This window comes from Neoarius graeffei, chromosome 5 (genome assembly GCF_027579695.1).
Source record: "Neoarius graeffei isolate fNeoGra1 chromosome 5, fNeoGra1.pri, whole genome shotgun sequence".
NCBI classification, from domain to species: Eukaryota; Metazoa; Chordata; class Actinopteri; order Siluriformes; family Ariidae; genus Neoarius; species Neoarius graeffei.
Genome location: NC_083573.1, coordinates 57,913,463 through 57,937,310, shown reverse-complemented (window position 1 = coordinate 57,937,310; position 23,848 = coordinate 57,913,463). Strand labels below are relative to the sequence as shown.

Here is a 23,848-nt window from a genome sequence, read left to right as displayed (position 1 = left end):
GTCCATTTCCTAGTTAATTAGATTTCTGCCGTCCGTGCATCCGTCTGAGATTCTCATTAGTCTGTTTTTTCAAGCAAGCGGTTGAATGTTTGTAGGCTTTATACGGAGATATCATTGCAGCCACCGTAAGAATTGATTAGATTTTTTTTTTAATCAAAAGGTCAAATATATGAAATGGTTTTTCTTCAGTAGCATCCCTCCTGTTTTGAAGTGTATTTTAAGGCTATTTGAGGCATACAGATTGGTAACAATCAGGACAAGACATGTTGGCAGTGGAGACGTTCTTCTTGTGTCGAATTCCACTTGTTTTCTGATGTTTTACTGTCATTGTGTTACTTGTAAGGATTGATGGCATGTTTCATTCAGAATCACTTATTGATTTGAACATGTTTTCACAGACGTTCAATGATCTGTTCAACGCTCAGAAAACCGAAGCTGACATTCTGAGTATTGTCTCTAAAGCAGAGGAATTTGAGCAGGTTAAGGTAAGAGGCCACATTGCACTTTATAGCCGGAGGGATCTGATTTAGGAGAACGTGTCTGAAGTACAGCTTTCACTCATGCCTTATGTGCCCTCATGTGAAAGTGCGTGAACTGTTGTGGCTAACGGCCTTGTGCCACGTGCAGGTACGAGACGAGGAACTCGAGGAACTGGAGCAGTTGTTGAGTTGCTTTTGTGAACTGCCAGCAGCTGGAGGGGTAGAGAACGGCTACGGCAAGATCAACATACTGCTGCAGACCTACATCGGGCGCGGCGAGGTGGAAAGCTTCTCTCTCATCTCTGACCTGTCTTATGTGGCCCAGGTATCTCTCTCTCTCTCACACACACACACACACACACACACACACACACACACACGCGCACAGATGGGGAAGTATCTCAACCTTGCATGCCTGAAATTTCTGACAAAAACCGAGCAGCTTCTGGAGCACTTTAGAGCATTTTATTTTGATCAGTCCTGTTTTTGCTTTTATTGGGAGCCCTTATTTCGCATTTATATCCATCCCAGTAATCTGACTGACACCTTTATGTGAGCAGTGGAACTGGGATAAGTGAATCTGACGAACAAAAACACTGGATTATCCATATAATAATCTGTTGTCGAAGTTGTAGGAGATACAGTATGTGCATTTTCTTTTCAAAATTGCCCCAGGTGTGAACGAGTGTGCGAGTGGCGCACTGTGAAAGACGGGCTTCCCATCTAGGGTGCATTTCCGCCTCACGTTCAGTGCTTTACTGTAGATGAATGAACGGATAACCAGAGTCCATTCTTGATCAGAGTAGGGTAGTTCTTCAGGAACAAAATGACATTCACAGCAAAAGGTGGTAACTTTTTGAGTTGCAGTAGGACTCACGATAATGGTATTAAATAAAAATTTCACACTGCATGGGGTATCTTTTGATCCTGAAAATCATAGAAAAATTGGCTATGTTTAACTCTGAACGCAAAATCTTTCATAAGGAAAGAAAAGTCAATAATGGAATTACGTCAGGAAAAAAACCCCTGAACTTTCATTTCTTAAAATTCGAACCAAGATTTCTCTGAAGCGACATTGCTATAATTGGGGTGATGATTTTTAAATATGCTTTTCAGTACATTTTGCCTTGGATTCCATACTTTAGCAAGATCACTGAGCCGACAAGTTAAGCCAATCTTTCATAATTTTGGCCTCTCCGCAGAAGAATTACCCAGTAAGTAAGCAGTAATTTTATCCCCCACTGGCCGAAAGGCCCGAAGGGGGATTATATTGTGGTTATGTCTGTCCGTCTGTCCGTCTCAGGAATTCTGAAATCAGCTGCTCTCACAATTTGTGGAGGAATTTCATGAAACTTGGCAGGATTCTTTTTTATATGTCGGTAATACGCGTATTGTAATTTCGTTAAATTCAGTCACATTTTACCAGAGTTACAGCCCTTGATTTAACAAAATTATACTTTGACAATTTCATGAGTGTGTTTTCCTTCTGACATCAACTCCTCTCACAATTTTCGGATGAATTTCTCGAAGCTTGGCTAAAGGCCTTGTTATATGACAGTAATGCTCATATTGAAATTTAATTTCGTTTGTGAAAATTTTACCAGAGTTCTGACCCTTGATTAAATAACTTGTACTCTGACAATTTCATGAGGGTGTACGCAGGGGCGCCGCCGGGGGGGAGTTAGGACGATTCTAAGGGCCTGGCACTGACAGGGGGGCCTGTGAGGGATATTAATATTATTTTAATAGTATTGCCTTGTGTAAGTTTTTGAAATAAAATATTTCATTTCATCTGTTAAAATATGCAAATTATACATGGTTATGATTTGCTATAACATTTTTCTTGAATTATTTATGATGTTGTCATTTCACCCCTCCACCCTTTTTACTAATGGTACAGTGTGATTCTGGGCGCGGGACAGTGAAATGTGTAGCTCCGTGTAGGCACAGCGCCGCTATTAGCGCAGCTTAGAGCAGCTGGCAGTTTTTCTATGTGCGCAACAGAGGTGAACATTCTAGAAGTTGCGAAGCAGGAGCAGGTGTGATGAATTATGAAGTCCGGATATCACACTGTGTGTGAAAAAAAAATCACCTTTTTTCATAGGTATCTTTATTGTATAATTAAGTCTAGGTGTTTTGCCATTGTTCATGTGTGGATTTGTTGATATTGTTAAGTATTTAACTTTAATATTTTGCACATTAGCTGTGGTCATAGATATCATTGCTATTGTTCATGTGTGGATTTATTGATACTGTTGCTAAGTATTTAACTTGAATATTTGAACATTTGCTGTGTTTTCTAATAAATGTGTGATGCCTAAAAGAAACCAAAAACACTTAGTGGATTTCTTGCAGTGCACTATGTAATTGTATCAAAAAACTAGTGTAGTTATTCATCAAGGCATACATTTGATCACATACAATAAGTCAATAAATGGAGGAAACAAAGGATAACATTTTGTAATCCTGATTTGATGTTTGCTGGAGGGCTCTGGAGTATCCATAATGTGCATACAGAATGTTATAAATCCATACTGATACAGTGATGCATGCAGTTTCTCTCAACACAAACATTTGGATTGAATGAACTCCATAGGCTACTGAGTGGCCTAATAATAGTTGCTCATAAAAGAAAAAAAAATTATATATATATATATATATATATATATATATATATATATATATATATATCTTCCATATATATCATGGAATTTTCATTTTAAGGCAACAGTCTATTCAGTCTAATTCTGACAGTTCTGCATTTAAAATGTTCATATACCAAATAATTGTATCACCTAAACTTGCTAGGTAGCTGATCACATGCATAGTAAAGTAGAAGTGCCAGCCAAAAACAGACTTCAAATTCAGTTGCTTGAGCTTGAAAATTTTACCTGGGGGGCCCTAAATTGTAATTTTTCATAGGGCTCAAGATTTCTAGCGGCGCCCCTGGGTGTACGTTCTTCTGAAATCAACTCCTCTCACAGTTTGTGGAGGAATTTCACCAAACTTGGCAAAAGGCTTTGTTATATGACCGTTATATGCATACTGAAATTTCATTTAATTTGGGCAGATCTTACCAGAGTTATGCCCTTGATTATTAACAAACTTGTACTTTGGCAATTTCATCAAGGTGTGCTTGCTTTCTGAAATCAACTTCCCTCACAATTTTTATCCCCCGCTGGCCGAAAGGCCCGAAAGGGGATTATGTCGTGGTGATGTCCGTCCGTCCATCCCAGGAAGGGTGCTCACCTTCTGAAATCAATTCCTCTCACAATTTTTGGAGGAATTTCACAAAACTTCAAGTCAAGTTAATTTCTATAGCGCTTTTAACAATAGACATTTGTCACAAGGCAGCTTTACAGAATTTGAATGACTGAAAACATGAGCTAATTTTATCCCTAATCTATCCCCAATGAGCAAGCCCGTGGCGACGGTGGCAAGGAAAAACTCCCTCAGACGACATGAGGAAGAAACCTCGAGAGGAACCAGACTCAAAAGGGAACCCATCCTCATTTGGGCGACAACATGACTATAACATTAACAGTTTTAACATGAAGTCAGTTTCGTTGATGTTATAACTCTTCATTGGTGGAAACTTGAGTGCAAAACTGTTCATGACAACTGCAGCCCTAAAGTTAGCAAGCTAACTGTAGTCCTCAGCCACAAAAGCATTACTGTAAGAGTCCAGAGTGTCTTCCAGGTGCGACTTTCAACTGTCCGTATGGGGCCGTCCTCCACAGGAGCAATGTGATGAGATTCCGACCAGACACAGGGCATCAGGATGGATCAGAAGAGGTCAGCATCTCGATCTCAGGATTGACATAACAGAAACTTGACAGGATTCTTTGTTATATGTCGGTAATACGCATATTGCAATTTCGTTCAGTTCAGTCACGTTTTACCAGAGTTACGGCACAGTTGCCAGCGGGGGATATTGTGCTCTCGGAGCAGTCTTGTTAACTCTTAATGCCACACACCTCACTGGCTAAATAAGAGAAAATCATTTCTACATACAGGGATTTTACATTATTTCTGCTTTCCTTCCCAGTGTGTAACTGCGTTTCGGTCTAGACCAGCGGTTCCCAAACTTTTTTGGCCGCGCACCCCCTTCTATACTCCAACCAGGTTGACGCACCCCCAGTTCCCCAGTTTAAAAAAAACACACGCTTTCTTATAAGGGAAGCATCTTTAATCGTGCTAAATGATAACAAACATCGTTTGCCACACCTGCAGGAAACCACAAAAGTGGAAAAAAAAAAAACACCAAAGCTTTCTTACAAAGGCAGCACGTCATGCTCGAATGAGAACATCGAATCACATTAACATATTATGCGCTCTTGTATTTGAATTAGATAGAATTTGATTGAAATGTAACAGTTTTAAAACGTTGCAACACGGTAAATGCGCAAATTCATTACAAAGGGAGGTCACATCAAGGCATGTAGTCTACCAGCCAGATATGGGGAAAATATATGATTTTCATCCGTGTTTAAAACACTAGCAACACAACCCTGTCATTACAAGGTTATGAAAATGAATTGAGAATGAATTTAATTTGCAAAAAAGTTAACATATAATAACAGTAAAAATAGCAATGATAATTATGAACATATGCATTTTAAAGAGATGCAACAATTAAGGAGCATATCAGGAACAGATAAAGAAGAGGATCCATCTGATTGTGAAGTGCAGCGCTGGCGGCTCAGTCTGCAGCGAGAGACAGACAGACAGACGGTGGGTGGGTCAGTAGGCTATATAGGTCCTATTTTCAGTAGCAGTATATATTTTTAGCAAGATCAATGCCATTTGGCCAAATACATACCAATATTAATGCGACGGATGGGCCTGCATCTTGGCACAGAGCTCTCCGATGTTTGGGGTAATTGAAGACCGTCTCAGCCTCAAATCTTTCTCAACATCTCCCAGTCTTTGCCGATGTTTAGTTGCCGATCGTCATTTAGTTTTGCCGATTTCAACCAGTTCAGCATCGCGAATGAATGAATGAATTAATGAAGCCACAAACTACTGCAGAACCGTTACGGCGTAGAAGAAGAGTTAAAAATGAGCAATTCCTGCGTTATGGACGTGACACTTGAACTCAAAATGGCAACAAATGACCCAGTGCATGTTTTATTGTCTCCCAGTATTTAAACAGGTGTTGCATATTTTAAGGCTGTACCATACTGGAGAAGTGATAGAACAAGAACAATTCCCATAGTACATCTAGGGCATGCCAGAAAATGCCAATAAAAGATGCGTTATGGATGTGACAGAAAAAGTATCACTTTTCTTGGGTGACTGTACATTTTTATCAAACTCTGTGAAATTGTAAACCTAATGTCGAAATGGAGATATCCGTTTGATAGAGGGGTCCAAGGTGAATATTAAAAAATCTTTGTTTAAAATATTTTGTATTTCATGCAGAGTTTCGGAAGGAAAAGTCAGCGTTATGGATGTGACGAAATTCCGTTATGGATGTGACGCGTCTGAAATAGACATGGCATATGTTTAGAAAATCAGCAATTTAACCACCATAACCCTTTGAAAAACTCTCTAAATATCAGCTAAAATTATCAAAGTTCTTAAATAATATTTAGGATGGCTATTGTTTTGCTGTTTTGTGGATTTTAGCGTACATTTCTGTGGCTTGTGGCAATAATATAGAATTGTACATGATCAAAGTTGATTTTAGCTTGGGGTTTACATTATAAGAAAGAAAGACTGACAGTGACATATTAGGTTGGTTACAAATTGGTTCAGCTTGTTCACATCTGTAAAATACAGCCCTAGGTGATATCTCTGGGAGTGGTTTTGATGTATTACATGTTGCTTTATTTTTGCATGGTGAGGTTGACATTTACATGGAATTGCCCAAATCGCCATTACATTTTTTATCTTGCGCACCCCCCAGTGGCAGCTCGTGCACCCCCGGGGGTGCGCGCACCACACTTTGGGAACCCCTGGTCTAGACCAACCCAAACTGTGTACTGTCTAGCCTGGGGTTAGTTGTTTTGAGTTCTCTCTATTTAGTTGTACTTTATATAGTTGGTTTGTTTCCTTGGCTGTTTGAGTATTGGTACGCCAACAGCATATTACACTAGGTATTCCTGTCACTTGTTCAGTTGGCACGAGAACTTTCTTGTCTAGAAGTTCAGCACTTGTACATCGCTCTGGATAAGAGCATCTGCTACATGCCATGTAATGTAATGTGATTTTCCGTATTTGTATTGTGAGACTGTTGTACTGTACATAAACTGTCAAAACGATGTATAATTATCTTTACAGTATATTCTCTTGGAGTAATTTTTATGATGTGATCTATGACATTATGTTGTCACAGTCATGGATCACTGTCATGAGGCATGTGCCTGTTTTAATCCATACAGTAACTAGAGCACACTTAGTAACAATGACCATAAACTGTTATGACAGGGGGATGACATGCTGTACGTGTCATGATGCAGGGTTCGAGTAAAGTGTTACTGAACTGTGTCGTGCGCATCATTGTGACTGTCATAATCTCTGAGTGCCAGGTGAAAGCACAACCTCGTTCCTTTAGCAACAGCTTGTCTTTTAGCTGGTGTATTAATGTTATCTTGTGAACATCAGCTGCTCTGTGATTTACTGTGATTCCACAACGCTGGGTTTCTTAATCACTGACCCTACTGTATGGTGCCCATTATAACTGTGTTCATTTTACGAGATCAGAAAACAACACGACAGCTATTGAAACGAGCTAGCTGGCTAATGCCATGACCTGAAGGTTAGAGAAGCAGCCTTGGGCCCAAAGGGTCGTCAGTTCAATTCCTGGGATCGGCAGGAAAAATGCGAGGGGAAAAATGTGAGCTGCGCACTGCTCTGGGTATGTGTGTGTGCTCATTGCTCACTTGTGTGTTTTCACTGCTTTAGATGTAGAGGAGGAATTTCGCTGTGCTTCTAGAAGTCGTCGTCTTTGTCACATGCACACTCAAGCACATTGAAATTCATCCTCTGCATTTAACCCATCTGAACACACACAAGTAAGCAATGAGCGCACACACATACCCAGAGCAGTGGGCAGCTATGCCGCAGCACCGAGGGAGCAGTTGGGGGTTAGGTGCACATCAGCCTGTTAACCTAACCTTTGAACTGTTAACCTGGGGGAAACTGGAGCACCCAGAGGAAACCCACGGGGAGCGCGTGCAAACTCCACACAGAAAGGTCCCTGTCGGCCGCTGGGCTCAAACCTAGAACCTTCTTGCTGTGAGGTGAAGGTGCTAACCACTACATCACCGTGCCGCCCATGAGTGTACGTGTGATAAATAAAGACTTCTTCTTCTTTTACTACTACTAATGCTAGTCTGCTATCTAAAGCCTTGTTGAAAGAGAAAGGCTTCGTTTCTGTGTTTACAAGTGTGTGTCCACAGGACCCTTTATATATGCGAGTCCAGTTATTGCTGGCTATCTGGCTTGAAGACGACTGCTTTATGAGGTCTGTCCTGCATCTCTGTTTTATTTTGTTCCAGAAATGTAGGTACGAGTCCTTGGCCATACTCTCTTCAGGTGCAATGATGCAGGAAGTCTAAAATGGCGTATGACATCCATCCATTATCTGTAGCCGCTTATCCTGTTCTACAGGGTTGCGGGCAAGCTGGAGCCTATCCCAGCTGACTACGGGCGAAAGGTGGGGTACACCCTGGACAAGTCGCCAGGTCATCACAGGGCTGCACATAGACACAGACAACCATTCACACTCACATTCACACCTACGCTCAATTTAGAGTCACCAGTTAACCTAACCTGCATGTCTTTGGACTGTGGGGGAAACCGGAGCACCCGGAGGAAACCCATGCGGACACGGGGAGAACATGCAAACTCCACACAGAAAGGCCCTCGCCGGCCACGGGGCTCGAACCCGGACCTTCTTGCTGTGAGGCGACAGTGCCAACCACTACACCACCGTGCCGCCCCGCGTACGACATATGTGTTTGAAATTTCCCTCCAAAGCAAACCCAAAAGCTGAGATTACGCATACAGATCCGATTACTTTCACAATTGAAATCTTTCTCCAAGCATTTATTCGATGCTTTTGTATGAACACTCAGCTCATATTTTGAACTCGCATTGCCTACAGTACATGTTACACTTTGGCAGGACCGAGGTCATATAAACAGTTAATGCAGTCTATGACTAGATGCGATTTATTTATTTTAACAGCAAAAAAAAAATCTTTGCATGTAAGCATTAGCAGTAATTGAGAGGCCTTTGTGTAGTGTGTCTGCTTCCCATTGTATATCTTCACATCCTCTGCTGAAGCCATCTCTCGAGCGCTTTTCTGCAGTAACTGGTTCCGTGTGGCCGAATAGTTGAAATAGTTCAAGCAAATTCCCTCTTTGCTCCTAATTCGGCTGATTTCACATGAACAGCCGGGGACCCTGGAAAAGCCGTCACTGTTGACTAAAACGTATCTCATTTTAAATCCAGGTCCTTCCTGATGTTCCTACCTGCGATTGCACCCACAGCCACATGGGCAAGAGATACGTTTGTGGAAGAAAATAAACGAAAGCAAAAACTTGAGCGCTGTTTAGATTAGTGACTCAAACGGCATCCGTTTAAGTCTCATTTACACATATGCACACACAGTCCCTTGCCGTTTTGAACAGAGATTACTGCACATTGAATACACGCAGAAATTGGCAGAACGGTAATTGAACTCTTATGCTGTGGAATTATGGGAACTTCCTGTATTGGCCCTCGTTTCACAGAATGCTTTCTGTTTCTCATCTCACAAAATGCGTACTGCTGTAGAAATGTTTCCGTAATGTTTCCAAATAATTGCAAGTTGCTCTGGTAGAGTAAACCAGCCCCAAATTATCGCAGTCCTTCTGTTGTTTCCTGTCTTTGATAACCTTCCTCTTGTGGTTAAGCGTGTTCCCTTGTATTATAGGCATGGCTGCACAGATTCTCAAACACCAACAGTAAACCTGGATACTTCAAAAAAGGTCTTGGGTTGTGGTTATCAGATCACACTATTAATACAGAAATCCAGATAATAAAAGGTTTTGCAAGCTTTTTCTTCCAGCTTCACTCCAAATAGGCTGATAATCTGTATGGAAAAAAATATATACATCTTCGATAAGAGTATGCAAGCACATCACACAAATGTTAGGATTCTTCTGAACGCAACATCTTTGACATTATTATCCAGGGTTATCCAAAGACCACATTAGGTTTTCATTTGAGTGTTTGAAGGTCTTATCATTTAAGTGAATGCTAAAAACATTTGGTGGAAGCTTAAGCAGGAGCTTGGTGATGGATGAACATCTGGACCTCCAACACACATGCCCACCCACACACACACACACACACACACACGCGATAGCTGGCCTGGCCTGTCGATTAAAGCAGTTCTGGTCAGTTACTCAGAGCAGAAATATTAATTACGCTTTCTATTAGACTCTACACATCATTTATACAATACTCTGCAAAAGTCTTAAGCACCCTGTTTTGTTTTGTTTTTGTTGTTTTTTTTTCACGCAAACTGTTAGACTTCTATTTTATGATTTCTACATTATTGAGTCGGTAGAAAAACGTTTTCAAGTTCCAAATGTTCGTTTTCCAGCACAAAATTAAATGTTAAAGAAAAAAAACACGTTTGTACACTACCGTTCAAAAGTTTGGGGTCACTTTGAAATGTCCTTATTTTTGAAAGAAAAGCACTGTTCTTTTCAACAAAGATCACTTTAAACTAATCAGAAATGCACTCTATACATTGCTAATGTGGTAAATGACTATTCTAGCTGCAAATGTGTGGTTTTTGGTGCAATATCTCCATAGGTGTACAGAGGCCCATTTCCAGCAACTATCACTCCAGTGTTCTAATGGTACAATGTGTTTGCTCATTGCCTCAGAAGGCTAATGGATGATTAGAAAACCCTTGTACAATCATGTTAGCACAGCTGAAAACAGTTGAGCTCTTTAGAGAAGCTATAAAACTGACCTTCCTTTGAGCAGATTGAGGTTCTGGAGCATCACATTTGTGGGGTCGATTAAATGCTCAAAATGGCCAGAAAAATGTCTTGACTATATTTTCTATTCATTTTACAACTTAATAAAAGTGTGACTTTTCATGGAAAACACAAAATTGTCTGGGTGACCCCAAACTTTTGAACGGTAGTGTATCTGAGCAGCATATTACATAAAAGAGCACTTTTCAGATTAAAAAAGAAAACAGAATGAAGGCTGCTGGGTTTTGGTGCGGAATGAAGAAGCGAGTGTGACAGTCAAAGTGTCCGGAAGAACTGGCTGGTTCTGTAAGATGCTCTGTAAAACCTACAGCTCATTTCCTTCTCAAACTGCACTCACTGTACCTGAGGCTACTGTATTTGGTCGTCTCAGACCAAATATTAACTTTGTTTCATTTATTATGGCTTACTGATTACGGTTGATAGTATTTTTATTTTTTTTTAATGTTGAAACATTTCGTTTTTGTTATTTTTAAGCCATTTTTGGTTGACAGCATTTCTTTACACGCACAGTATTGTATGTATGGACTGCAAAAGACCTAAAGTTTCCTGGACTCAAACCCCTGTTTTAACTTCTTCAGTTGTGTTCTGTAGTAAAATGGTTGTTTCTGTCTTGTGTTTAGAATGCTGCACGTATCATGAGGGCTCTGTTTGAGATCGCTCTGAGGAAGCGTTGGCCAGCCATGACCTACAGGCTGCTCAATCTATGTAAGGTAATAGATAAGCGCCTGTGGGGATGGGCACACCCCCTGCGTCAGTTCGCCACGCTGCCTCCCACAGTGCTGTCCAGGCTGGAGGAGAAGAATCTCACTGTGGACAAGCTTAAAGATATGTGCAAAGATGAGATAGGTGAGTGGGCTTAATGATTTTGTACGATCCGGGTGCACTTGGGGATTTTTCACACACTCCCCCCCCCCCCCCCCCCCCCCCCCCCCCGAACCCTACTTTTGTGAGTATCAGTGTTGTTTTGGACACAGGTGCAGTCTAAAAGGCGATCACAGCTTCACTTGAAAATGTTGCTCTGGGATTCACTTCAAGTGAACTCTGGTTAGTCGAGCACCATGTGTGAAAGTGATTCATTTCTAGGGCTGGACATCGACCGGTTCAACTCGTCACTTGATTTGCTGTTTCCTAATGTTGAGGAAGGGTATTGTGTGATCTGCAGATAAAATCAAATGCCTTTTTGGAGTATATGGGGGGGGGGAAAGGACGTTCAAGTCAAGTGACCCATAAAAGCACTGAATCATTTTTGTGTCTAAGCAAGCAGCAGACTGAAGTGTCGACCGGTGCTGATTAATGAAAAGAAGCAATAATGAAATGCATAAACACCATGTACATAAACAGTACGTGCTACAAACCTATTATCACTCATTTTGCAAGGATTTCACATACAGCAGCAGTGTTTTATTTATATATATATATATATATATATATATATATATATATATATATATATACACATACATATACATACATACATACATACACACACACACACACACACACAGTGGGGGCAAAAAAGTATTTAGTCAGTCACCAATTGTACAAGTTCTCCCACTTAAAAAGATGAGAGAGGCCTGTAATTTTCATCATAGGTACACTTCAACTATGAGAGACAGAATGAGGAAAAAAAATCCAGAAAATCACACTGTCTGATTTTTAAAGAATTTATTTGCAAATTATGGTGGAAAATAAGTATTTGGTCAATTACAAAAGTTCATCTCAATACTTTGTTATATACCCTTTGTTGGCAATGACAGAGGTCAAACGTTTTCTGTAAGTCTTCACAAGGTTTTCACACACTGTTGCTGGTATTTTGGCCCATTCCTCCATGCAGATCTCCTCTAGAGCAGTGATGTTTTGGGGCTGTCGCTGGGCAACACGGACTTTCAACTCCCTCCAAAGATTTTCTATGGGGTTGAGATCTGGAGACTGGCTAGGCCACTCCAGGACCTTGAAATGCTTCTTACGAAGCCACTCCTTCGTTGCCCGGGCGGTGTGTTTGGGATCATTGTCATGCTGAAAGACCCAGCCACGTTTCATCTTCAATGCCCTTGCTGATGGAAGGAGGTTTTCACTCAAAATCTCACGATACATTGCTCCATTCATTCTTTCCTTTACACGGATCAGTCGTCCTGGTCCCTTTGCAGAAAAACAGCCCCAAAGCATGATGTTTCCACCCCCATGCTTCACAGTAGGTATGGTGTTCTTTGGATGCAACTCAGCATTCTTTCTCCTCCAAACACGACAAGCTGAGTTTTTATCAAAAAGTTCTATTTTGGTTTCATCTGACCATATGACATTCTCCCAATCCTCTTCTGGATCATCCAAATACTCTCTAGCAAACTTCAGACGGGCCTGGACATGTACTGGCTTAAGCAGGGGGACACGTCTGGCACTGCAGGATTTGAGTCCCTGGCGGCGTAGTGTGTTACTGATGGTAGCCTTTGTTACTTTGGTCCCAGCTCTCTGCAGGTCATTCACTAGGTCCCCCCGTGTGGTTCTGGGATTTTTGCTCACTGTTCTTGTGATCATTTTGACCCCACGGGGTGAGATCTTGCGTGGAGCCCCAGATCGAGGGGATTATCAGTGGTCTTGTATGTCTTCCATTTTCTAATAATTGCTCCCACAGTTGATTTCTTCACACCAAGCTGCTTACCTATTGCAGATTCAGTCTTCCCAGCCTGGTGCAGGTCTACAATTGTGTTTCTGGTGTCCTTTGACAGCTCTTTGGTCTTGGCCATAGTGGAGTTTGGAGTGTGACTGTTTGAGGTTGTGGACAGGTGTCTTTTATACTGATAATGAGCTCAAACAGGTGCCATTAATACAGGTAACGAGTGGAGGACAGAGGAGCCTCTTAAAGAAGTTGTTACAGGTCTGTGAGAGCCAGAAATCTTGCTTGTTTGTAGGTGACCAAATACTTATTTTACCGAGGAATTTACCAATTAATTCATTAAAAATCCTACAGTGTGATTTCCTGGATTCTTTCCCCCCATTCTGTCTCTCATAGTTGAAGTGTACCTATGATGAAAATTACAGGCCTCTCTCATCTTTTTAAGTGGGAGAACTTGCACAATTGGTGGCTGACTAAATACTTTTTTGCCCCACTGTGTGTATATATAAATAAATAAAAAAAATCTCCTTCTCACCCCCGGCAGGGGGGGTGGTATCCATGTCATCCTCAAGCTTGGGTCCTCTACCAGAGGCCTGGGAGTTTGAGGGTTCTGCGCAGTATCTTCGATGTTCCTAGGACTGCGCTCTTCTGGACTGAGGCTTCAGATGTTGTTCCTGGGATTTGCTGGAGCCACTCTCCCAGTTTGGGGGTTACTGCCCCAAGTGCCCCCACTACCACGGGGACCACGCAACCCTTGACCTTCCACATCCGTTCCAGCTGCTCTTTCAACCCTTGATACTTCTCAAGTTTCTCATGTTCCTTCTTCCTGATGTTGGCGTCAGCTGGGATCGCCACATCTATCACCACCACCCTCTTCTGCTCTTTGTCCACCTCTTTCTCTGTGTCCACTATGTCCGGTTGGTTAGCCAGGATCTGTTTGTCAGTCTGGAAGCTGAAGTCCCACAGAACCTTGGCCCTGTTGTTCTCAGCCACCTTCTGTGGTATGGCCCATTGGGACTTGGGTACTTCTATTCCATACTGGTTGCAGATGTTCCTGTATACTATCCCAGCCACTTGGTTGTGCCTCTCCATGTACGCTGATCCAGCTAGCATCTTACACCCTGCTACTATATATATATATATATATATATATATATATATATATATATATATATATATATATAAGATTCCAGTCAGTCTGCAGTTCAGGAGGAATTTGTTTGTGTGAAAACAATGATCCTTGAGTGTTGGGGCCAAGCGTGAAACTACCCTTAAACATGTGATCGATCATTTCTGACCTGTGCTATTTCAAATAAAATCATTATAAAGTGAAAGGAAAAGACCTTTGTGTTTATGGCTGCAGGTCACATGTTGCACCACGTGAATATCGGCTTGAAGGTGAAGCAGTGCGTCCACCAGATTCCTGCAATACTGATGGAAGCTACCATTCAGCCTATCACACGAACCGTCCTGCGCGTGCGCCTCACCATCACCCCCGACTTCAGGTGGAATGACCAGGTAACTATAGCAACCACTACCCAGGCGGAAAGTAATGGTGCCTTTATCTTTGATGTGTGTACTGTGTTCTACAAAGATGTACTGTAGGTAGAAAATGTCGACGCATTATAAGCATTACTGGAAATGACATGACGGGTATAAAAGCGCACACACACACAGACGCATCCTGGCTTAGGGAAGCTTAAGAGAAGCTTAATCTGCCCATCCCTCTCTTGTGTGTAAGATCACAGGAGCTTGAATGGCTGAAACCTGCTGCTATTGTTCTATGGAGTGGGAAAGGAGGGAGGGAGGGAGGTATTGAGCCCCAGATGGGCCCTGTGTGGCCTTCTTGTGCTGCAGTCTCAGTCCTCCACCTTATAGAAGCTTTCTTCAGCTCGATAGCCAGCATCTGGCCCCTGCTTCACTCTGATTTCTCCCTCCTCACCAGTGCAGCACACAAGCATGATGGCTCTTTCTCTGTTAAAGCACACTGCTCTGATTTTAAGACTTATTTGTTTTAGCCAAACGGCATTCACTTTTAGCTTTGGTTCGGTTTTTGTTTTTTGTTTTTTTTTTTCCCCTCGGACTGTTGGAATAGTGGGCGGGTGGTGTTGTAAATATATAATACCACGATAATTGATTTTTAAATATAATAAAACATAGTGTCACGGCAGTCTTTGTGCCACTATATCATAAACACAAGATCATCTGGAAGTGTTCCAGGAGATCAAACAACAGCGTGGCTGAATCTGCAGGTTCTAATATATTGTCATTTTTATAGTAGCATCTAATTTGTAGGGACTTGCGTAGTGGAAGCTTTATATAATACAAGGCTAATAACCAAAAATTAATTTAAACCACCGCATCATCTTGATAAAGCTGTCTGTAAGAATAAGTTGATTTGCATTTACGGAAAGAGTTTTGGTTGTCGTTGTAATAAAGTTGTCCGCCATCGGAAGCCTTCAAGACACAGAACTTATGTGTTTTCCAGGGCCTCAGTAACATGACGAGCTGTCTCTTATTTGTCTTATTAACTTCAAGAGGGGAAAAAAGTGAGGCTGCTGATGGCATGACTATTTATAGCTACTGTAACATAAGTGATAAGAGTTAAAGGAGAACTGAAGGCAAATTTTTTTTATTATCAAAATTCTATTTATCTCATTTTATTAAATATAGAAATGCATTTTTGATCGCTATTTTGTCGCTGCTATAGCAAGTTACGAGTGTTTGAAATATGCTCTGTAATATATCAGTCCATATGTCAAAGCAATGGCTGTAAACGCGATTCGTTGAGACCTGTGCGAGACATCATAGGACGGAAGTAAAACGTACAGCGGAAATCAAAGTGACCAACATCTGCCAACATTGTCAGAAGACGCGCGCGCCCTCTTTCGAATGCTGACGTAATCAAGCCGGAAGTTTTGTTTGTTTTGATAGCAATCAGGAAAGTTTGAAAAAAGTAGGCAGTAATCGTCATTTAAACTCGTTTTTGTGCAATATTTCGTTTGGAAAGCAGTTTTCAAAATGGCGACACCGACACTTGGCTGACACTTCACGTTTCGAAGTCTCGTGAGGATCGCACGGATAAGCGACGCCTGCCGTCGACCAAACGAACTAAATATAACATGGATCAAAACTGAATAGGCCGATCAGTATAATATTTAATTGCAATTAGTTGCCAATACGAGTCACGATATAAGGTTACTAAAACCGAAAACATAATTGAATAACACGTTAATTAAGAAATAAAGCAAGTTTAAAAATGACTTCAGTTCCCCTTTAAAGTATAGAGGTTCCACAATATTGAATGTAATAATAAAAGTTTGCAAAAGGATAATGTACGTTTCTGTCTAACGCATCACACCATGCCGTCACTGATCATTTTCCTATAACAGAAGGCCTGTCAGATTATATTCCTTATTTTACTGGGACCTTGCTTATGTTTTGCTTAATTACTCTGTACTTCTTCAGTGTTGTTCTCTCTTACTTAGTTCTAATTCCCTTCTCTAGTGGCCATTAATCAGATTTGGCTGATCGTCGACCTGGCCGTCATGATAGTACTGTAGTTCTTTATTGCAAAAGCAACTCGAAGGGAACAGCACGTGCACGTGAACTGCCCGTGTGGCGCGGCCGAACTCTCTGCTTTTGGCCAACTCTAGACATATGTGCGAATCCCGCTGCAGCAAGTCTGTTTCTTTTGAAAACAAATACACTTCATTAAGGAGCAGCTGCTCAGGACTTCACTTGTCCTGTGAGTTCAGAGTCTCCGGAGTCTTTTTCACGCTCACAAACTTTCCATCTGACCCCATTCAAACCTCTTTGTAGTGCTTATTTTCTCTCTCTTTTAATTTTCACCCTGAGAATACAGTCTGTTAACTTGGAAGTGGATTTGTGTCATGATTCTAAACTCTTCGGACGTTTTCCAAGCAAGCGTACCGTATACACACGCCGAGTGCTGTCCATCTTTCATGTGAGCACTCAATCTGAGTCCAACCGCTGAAATTTTGGACGGGAATTTTCCGATTAAGCAATCCTGATCTGTCCAATCAATCACCGCAACTTAACCCTATGCCAGGGCCATACCTGCTTATTTTCAACATGACTTACAACATCTCCGTGCAGGAACTGATAAAAAGGCCCAGGAGACGATTAGGACCAGATTAGTGCAGAGCTTTAGCCGAGCCCCAGCTGGAATAGGAGGCCTTTGTAGCACCATTGAGAAGGGATGACTGAATCAGGAAGATGAACGCTTGTGTCCGATTAGCGGTGCATGCTTGGCTCTTGGGAGAGTTGTAACAGAACACCCCGAGCTTAACTGTGATCCCAGTGCAAACGTACACACAGCAGCTCTGCAAACCTCTTCAGATACAAAGCACTCTGTTTGCTGCGTGTACTCTGGGATTCTAGTAAGAGTGTTTTTGCAGAGGCTTGTAATTCTTCCCAAATGCATGGATGTCATCCACAAACTCATTACGGGGTTACGCATGTATACAATAGTGTTTTCACTCAGCTCTCATTAGCGACAACTGCCCGTGGTTTCTGTGAAGAGAGGCAACATGCACAGGCGCCTTAACTCTTCCTGCATGAATGACTTTGGCTCTCTGTGAAACAGAGAATACTGTAATATGTCTGACTTTTTTTTCGAAAGCTAATGACATTCCTCATCGTTATGTGTCCGTCCCTCAGGTGCATGGCTCAGTCGGAGAGCCGTGGTGGCTGTGGGTGGAGGACCCTATCAACGACCATATTTATCACTCCGAGTATTTCCTTCTTCAGAAGAAACAGGTAGGAATTCACAATGTCATTTATATTTTACTCTGTACTCATTTGGCAGATGCTCCTTTCGAAGTAACTTAAACCCATCAGCTGAGCCACTTCCGCCCAGTTTTAAGTCTCACCTGGGTTCTGTAGGTTTGTACCTTCTACAAACAGCTGCTGTAATCACATTATTCACACACAGTCAGTTCTATAAGTATTTGCACAGTGGCACGTTTTCTTTTCTTTTTTATTTGGTAAATGTGCCTCTGGAAAACTCCACAGTGGATTTGACATGAAACCATCAAGATGTGAAATGTAGAATTTCTGCTTTAATTCAAGGTGAGGGGCGGCACGGTGGTGTAGTGGTTAGCGCTGTCGCCTCACAGCAAGAAGGTCCGGGTTCGAGCCCCGTGGCCGGCGAGGGCCTTTCTGTGCGGAGTTTGCATGTTCTCCCCGTGTCCGCGTGGGTTTCCTCCGGGTGCTCCGGTTTCCCCCACAGTCCAAAGACATGCAGGTTAGGTTAACTGGTGACTCTAAATTGAGCGTAGGTGTGAATGTGAGTGTGAATGGTTGTCTGTGTCTATGTGTCAGCCCTGTGATGACCTGGCGACTTGTCCAGGGTGTACCCCGCCTTTCGCCCGTAGTCAGCTGGGATAGGCTCCAGCTTGCCTGCGACCCTGTAGGACAGGATAAAGCGGCTACAGATAATGAGATGAGATGAGAATTCAAGGTGATCAACAAAAATATCACATTAACCATTTTGGAAACACCATCTTTTTAATTTGTGCTAGCAGCTCTGGTGCAAATTGTTACTCTCACTCAGGATCTTTCTATTTTATTATTATTATTATTATTATTATTATTATTATCCTAACGTTTTCAGGCTGCTATGTCTCCCTCACTTTTCAACCAATCATCACCAAATTTCACATGGAGAATACCTCTGGACTGAACTACGTTGATATGACTTTTGGTGGTGAGCCGGATCACCGAACCGGAATGATCCATGAAAAACGGAATTTTTTTCAATCACTTATAACTGTCGATTTTCATGATTTTTTCAATCAGTTTTTTAAATATTTTATTCAGGGCAGCAGAGCGTAACTTTTCCTCACTAAACGTCATTCTCTATCTCTTACCGTTCTGGATCTATAGGGTATGGTGACCAGATGTCCCAGTTTGTAACAGCTAGCACAAATTACTGTGACTTTAGTCACAGTCTCCATCTAGTCAGACATCCATCAATGCCCTACCTCCTCCTTCATCAGCCTATCACTCAACTGTGATAGAATTTGTCAGTGCAGGAGCGAAGCATGACAAAGCCCATACATCCAAGCCACACATCGGCCAGCTAGGTGGGGCGCGAGACTGGACGCTATCGGTGGACTTGAACCAGCGGCTCTGCTTCCCAGCTGAGATCGCCGCAACAAATCTCAGACCAGACCTCGTGCTTTGGTCCTCCTCGTTTCTCTCCGTTTACATAACAGAGCTGACTGTGCCCTGGGAGGATGCTGTGGAGGAGGCATATGAGCGCAAAAGCTTGAAGTATGCCGGGCTGGCAGCCAATGCTGAGCAACGTGGCTGGAAGGCTAGGGTTTGCCCAGTTGAGGTCAGCTGCAGAGGTTTTGTTGGTAAGTCAACCACCAGGCTGCTTAAGGACATGGGAGTCAGAGATCAAGCCCAACGGCAAGCCATCAAAGCCCTTTCCAGTGCCGCCGAACAGGCCAGTCGGTGGCTCTGGATTAAGAGGAGAGACATCACCTGGGCCCCTAAATAACAGCCACTCCATTAGGGTGAATAGTGAGAGTTAAAGCAGAGGGGGGCACACCTGGGACACGAGATGTCGCCGATGAGCCCTCTGGAGGTGTTGTGGGCCTAAGAAGGAGGGTGCCCACCTGATGACCCCAATGAAGCTTTATTCCTCCACACTCCACCCAAATACCATTAGGGCACCCACCTGGAGACCCTCAGTTTGCACGCCCGTCCCCGCCAGTGTTAGCTCAGGTAGACGCACTCTGTAAGGGATTGTACCAACTAGTCCTAAAATAGAACTGATAGTGGGTTTTTTGTTTGTTTGTTTGTTTACTTTTTCACAGGTTTGAAAGAATTTGGACAATTGACTGATGAGCCATTTCATGGACAGGTGTGGCCTGTTGCCTCATTATTTCATGACAAATTAAACAGATGAAAGGTCTTGAGTTGATTCCAAGCATTGAATTTGCATTTGGCCACTGTTTATGAGAACTCTCAATATGTAGTCCGAGGTGTTGATGCATCTGAAAGAGGCCATCACTAAGCTTGGGGGAGGACCTATCAGAGACATAGGATAGATAGATAGGAGTGGTCAAATCAACAATTTGGTACATTATTAAAAATAAAGAATGTGCTGGAGAGCTCAGCAACACCAAAAGGCCTGGAAGACCACAGAAGTCAACTAAAGTGGATGATTGTAGAATTCTTTCCTTGGTGAAGGAAAACCCCTTCACAACATCTAGTCAAGTCAAGAACACTCTTGAGGCGGTAGGCCTATCACTCTCAAAGTCGACAGTCAAGAGATGCTTTCATGAATGTAAATAAAGAGGGTTTACCTCAAAATGCAAACCACTGGTAACACTCAAGAATAGAAAGGCCAGATTAGACTTTGCTAAAAAAAAAGCCTGCCCAGTTCTGGAACAGTGTTCATTTGACAAATGGAACCAAGGTACCATCTTTTCTTCCCATCATTTTGTACCAAAATGATGGGAAGAAAAGAGTATAGAGAAAGAAAGAGCTCATGATCCAAAGCATACTGCATCATCTACTAAACATAGTGGACATGAGCATGTATGGCTGCCAGTGGAACTGGGTCACTGGTGTTTATTGATGATGTGACTGCTTATGAGTAGCAGGATGAGTTCTGAATTATATAGAGCTTTACTTTCTGCTCAGATTCAGTCAAATGCTTCGAAACTGAAGGGCAGCGCTTCACAATACAGGTGGATAATGACCCAAAACCTACCATGAAAACAAACCAAGAGCTTCTTAAGGAAAGAATTGAAATGTTCTTAAATGGCCAAGTCAGTCAACCCAACTGGGCATGTTTTTCACTTACTGAAGACAAAAGCGAAGGCAGAAAGACTCACAAACAAGTAGCAACTGAAGGAGGCAGCAGTAAAGGCCTGACAAAGCATCTCAAGGGAGGAAACGTTCACGGACTCATATCCATGAGTTCCAGACTTAATGTGGTCATCAACTGTAAAGGATTTGCATCTGCATCCAAGTATTAAAATGATGCTTATATTTATATTTATGTTGTTTTGTCCAATTTCTTGTGAGCCTGTGTAAATGGAAGGACTATGTAAAAAATGGCTGCAATTCCTAAACAGTTAATGCAATATTTTTGTGAACATCCTTGAATTAAAGCTGAAAGTCTGCACTTCAGTCACAGCTTGATGGCTTCATTTCAAATCCATTGTGGTAGTATACAGAGGCAAAATTACAAAAATTGTGGGAAGTCGGAGCTCGGGCCGATGTCATTTTTGACCTCTGTGTATTCAAGGTACAAAGTAGAGGAAAAAACATGGATGCCTCCATGCTTGTCTTTTGTTCAAGCAGCTAGGAAGCTAACTGTGATGAGTTATGTATATTTTTCTGCTCAAAACAGTGAACTGTACGGTCAGTGTTATGGATTTAACAAGCGAAAGTGTCTATGTTGACTGATCTAAAGCACATACTTGTGGATATACAGCATTAACTCATTTGTTTCCTTCTGGTGCTGTGCACAGCCATGCTTTTTTTTTTTTTTTTAATGTCACTTCCTGAGCTCAGAGGAACTCTTAATTGAGAACATTACCCCAAGTTCCTGAGTAGGAATTTCAAGTTTCGTTTTCTTTGGCTTTTCCTGGTTGGAGATCTGGAATTACAATTTATGACTGCTACTTGAATGCAGCAGTAGACTCTAATCCTTATTTACTTCTCCTAATAATGCTCACTCCATTTAAACTGGCAGAAATAAAACACACCAAATTTTTGTTTTAGTAGTATACGGTACCAGTCAAAAGTTTGCACACCCCTACTCATTCATAGGTTTTTCTGTCTTTTGACTATTTGCTACATTGTAGCACTATACTGAAGACATCAAAACTATGAAATAACATCTGGAACATATATAGAATTATGTAGTAAGCAGGAAAAAAAAGTGTTAAAAACAAAATATGGCTCATATTTTAGATTTTTCAATGTAGCCAGCATTTACCTTGATGACGCTTTGTACACTGTTGGCATTATCTTACTCAGCTTCATGAGGTAGTCACCTGGAATGCTTTTCAGTGAACAAGTGTGCCTCGTCAAAAGGTAATTAGTGCAATTTCTGGCCTTCTTAATGCATTCGAGATCAAACCGTAAATAGTAAATAATAATTCAGTAAATGGTCCTATTCCACAACTGTAGTAATCCGTATTATGTCAAGAACCGCTCGACTAAGTAAAGAGAAACGACATCCATCGTTACTGTAAGACATGAATTGTCTTTTAATGAATAAAAATAAAGATATTGAATTATAAGGTGCGTCCAAACTTTTGACTGGTACTGTAGTTATCTCTTTGTTCTGGAGAGAGCCTCAAAGAATTTAAGAGCACAGAAGCATATCAGCTCTTTTTGCGTTAAGGTGAGTAGAGGATCCCTGGGTGTTTCATCAGAAAAAAAAAATGGGGGGGGGTTAATGTTGTCATTGTAGGGAGGGTAAGTCAATATCAGTAAGCTAAGTAAGTAAGCTAACTAACTTTTGCTAATGGTAGCAATACTTATTTTCAAGATAAACGTTCCAGTCTTCATATAACATAGCATAGTTACGAGGCAGCATGACAGGGAGCATCTGTCTGTTGATGTATTATATGTAGTCCGTAATAGGGCAGTTGGTATAAATGAGAACCTGAAAATCTTCCCTATTCACTTCTCAAAATGCCAATGATTACATGGTGCAGCATTACATGACATCCAGGAATACTCTGATTTATAATCCCATTATCTGTGGTCACCTAGAAGAGAAATTTCCTTTTGGGTCTGGTTCCTCCCGAGGTTTCTTACTCATGTCATCTAAGGGAGTTTTTCCTTGCCACCACCACTTCTGGCTTGCTCATTAGGGATCTAAATCTACAACCCCAATTCCCAAAAAGTTGGGACGCTGTGTAAACTGTAGATAAAGTCAGAATGCGATAATTTGCAAAACATGGAAACCTTATTGTTCATTGAACGTAGTACAAAGACAACATTTCACATGTTGAAACTGAGAAATTTCATTGTTTTTTGAAATATACAGGGAGTGCAGAATTATTATGCAAGTTGTATTTTTGAGGATTAGTTTTATTATTGAAAAACAACTATGTTCTTGATGAACCCAAAAGACTCATAAATATCAAAGCTGAGTATTTTTGGAAGTTGGAGTAGGGCTTTCTTAGTTTTAGCTATCTTAGGAGGATATCTGTGTGTGCAGGTGACTATAACTGTGCATAATTATTAGGCAACTTAACAAAAAACAAACATATACCCATTTCACTCATTTATTTTCACCAGGGAAACCAATATAACAACTCAACATTCATTAATATACATTGCTGGCATTCAAAAAAAACAAAACAAAAACAAATCAGTGACTAATATAGCCGCCTTTCTTTACAAGGACACTCAAAAGCCTGCCATCCATGGATTCGGTCAGTGTTTTGATCTGTTTGCGATCAACATTGCGTGCAGCAGCAACCACAGCCTCCCAGACACTGTTCAGAGATGTGTACTGTTTCCCCTCCTTGTAGATCTCACATTTGATGAGGGACCACAGGTTTTCTATGGGGTTCAGATCAGGTGAACAAGGAGGCCACGTCATTAATCTTTCTTCCTTTAGACCCTTTCTGGCCAGCCATGCTGTGGAGTACTTGGATGCGTGTGATGGAGCATTGTCCTGCATGAAAATCATGTTTTTCTTGAAGGATGCTGACTTCTTCCTGTACCACTGCTTGAAGAAG

At 41.6% G+C, this 23,848-nt stretch overlaps 1 protein-coding gene across 3 annotated transcripts in view; it reads left to right on the top strand.

Annotated features, from left to right (window-relative positions):
- ascc3 (activating signal cointegrator 1 complex subunit 3) overlaps window positions 1–23,848 on the top strand; it is a 395,456-nt gene that overhangs the window by 298,015 nt on the left and 73,593 nt on the right. For all 3 annotated transcript variants that reach the window (XM_060922147.1, XM_060922146.1, XM_060922145.1), the window contains exons 19-23: window positions 399–485; window positions 628–804; window positions 11,107–11,332; window positions 14,461–14,615; window positions 17,781–17,879. In XM_060922147.1, the coding sequence (XP_060778130.1) occupies window positions 399–485; window positions 628–804; window positions 11,107–11,332; window positions 14,461–14,615; window positions 17,781–17,879 (744 nt within the window). The remainder of the gene's footprint in view (window positions 1–398; window positions 486–627; window positions 805–11,106; window positions 11,333–14,460; window positions 14,616–17,780; window positions 17,880–23,848) is intronic.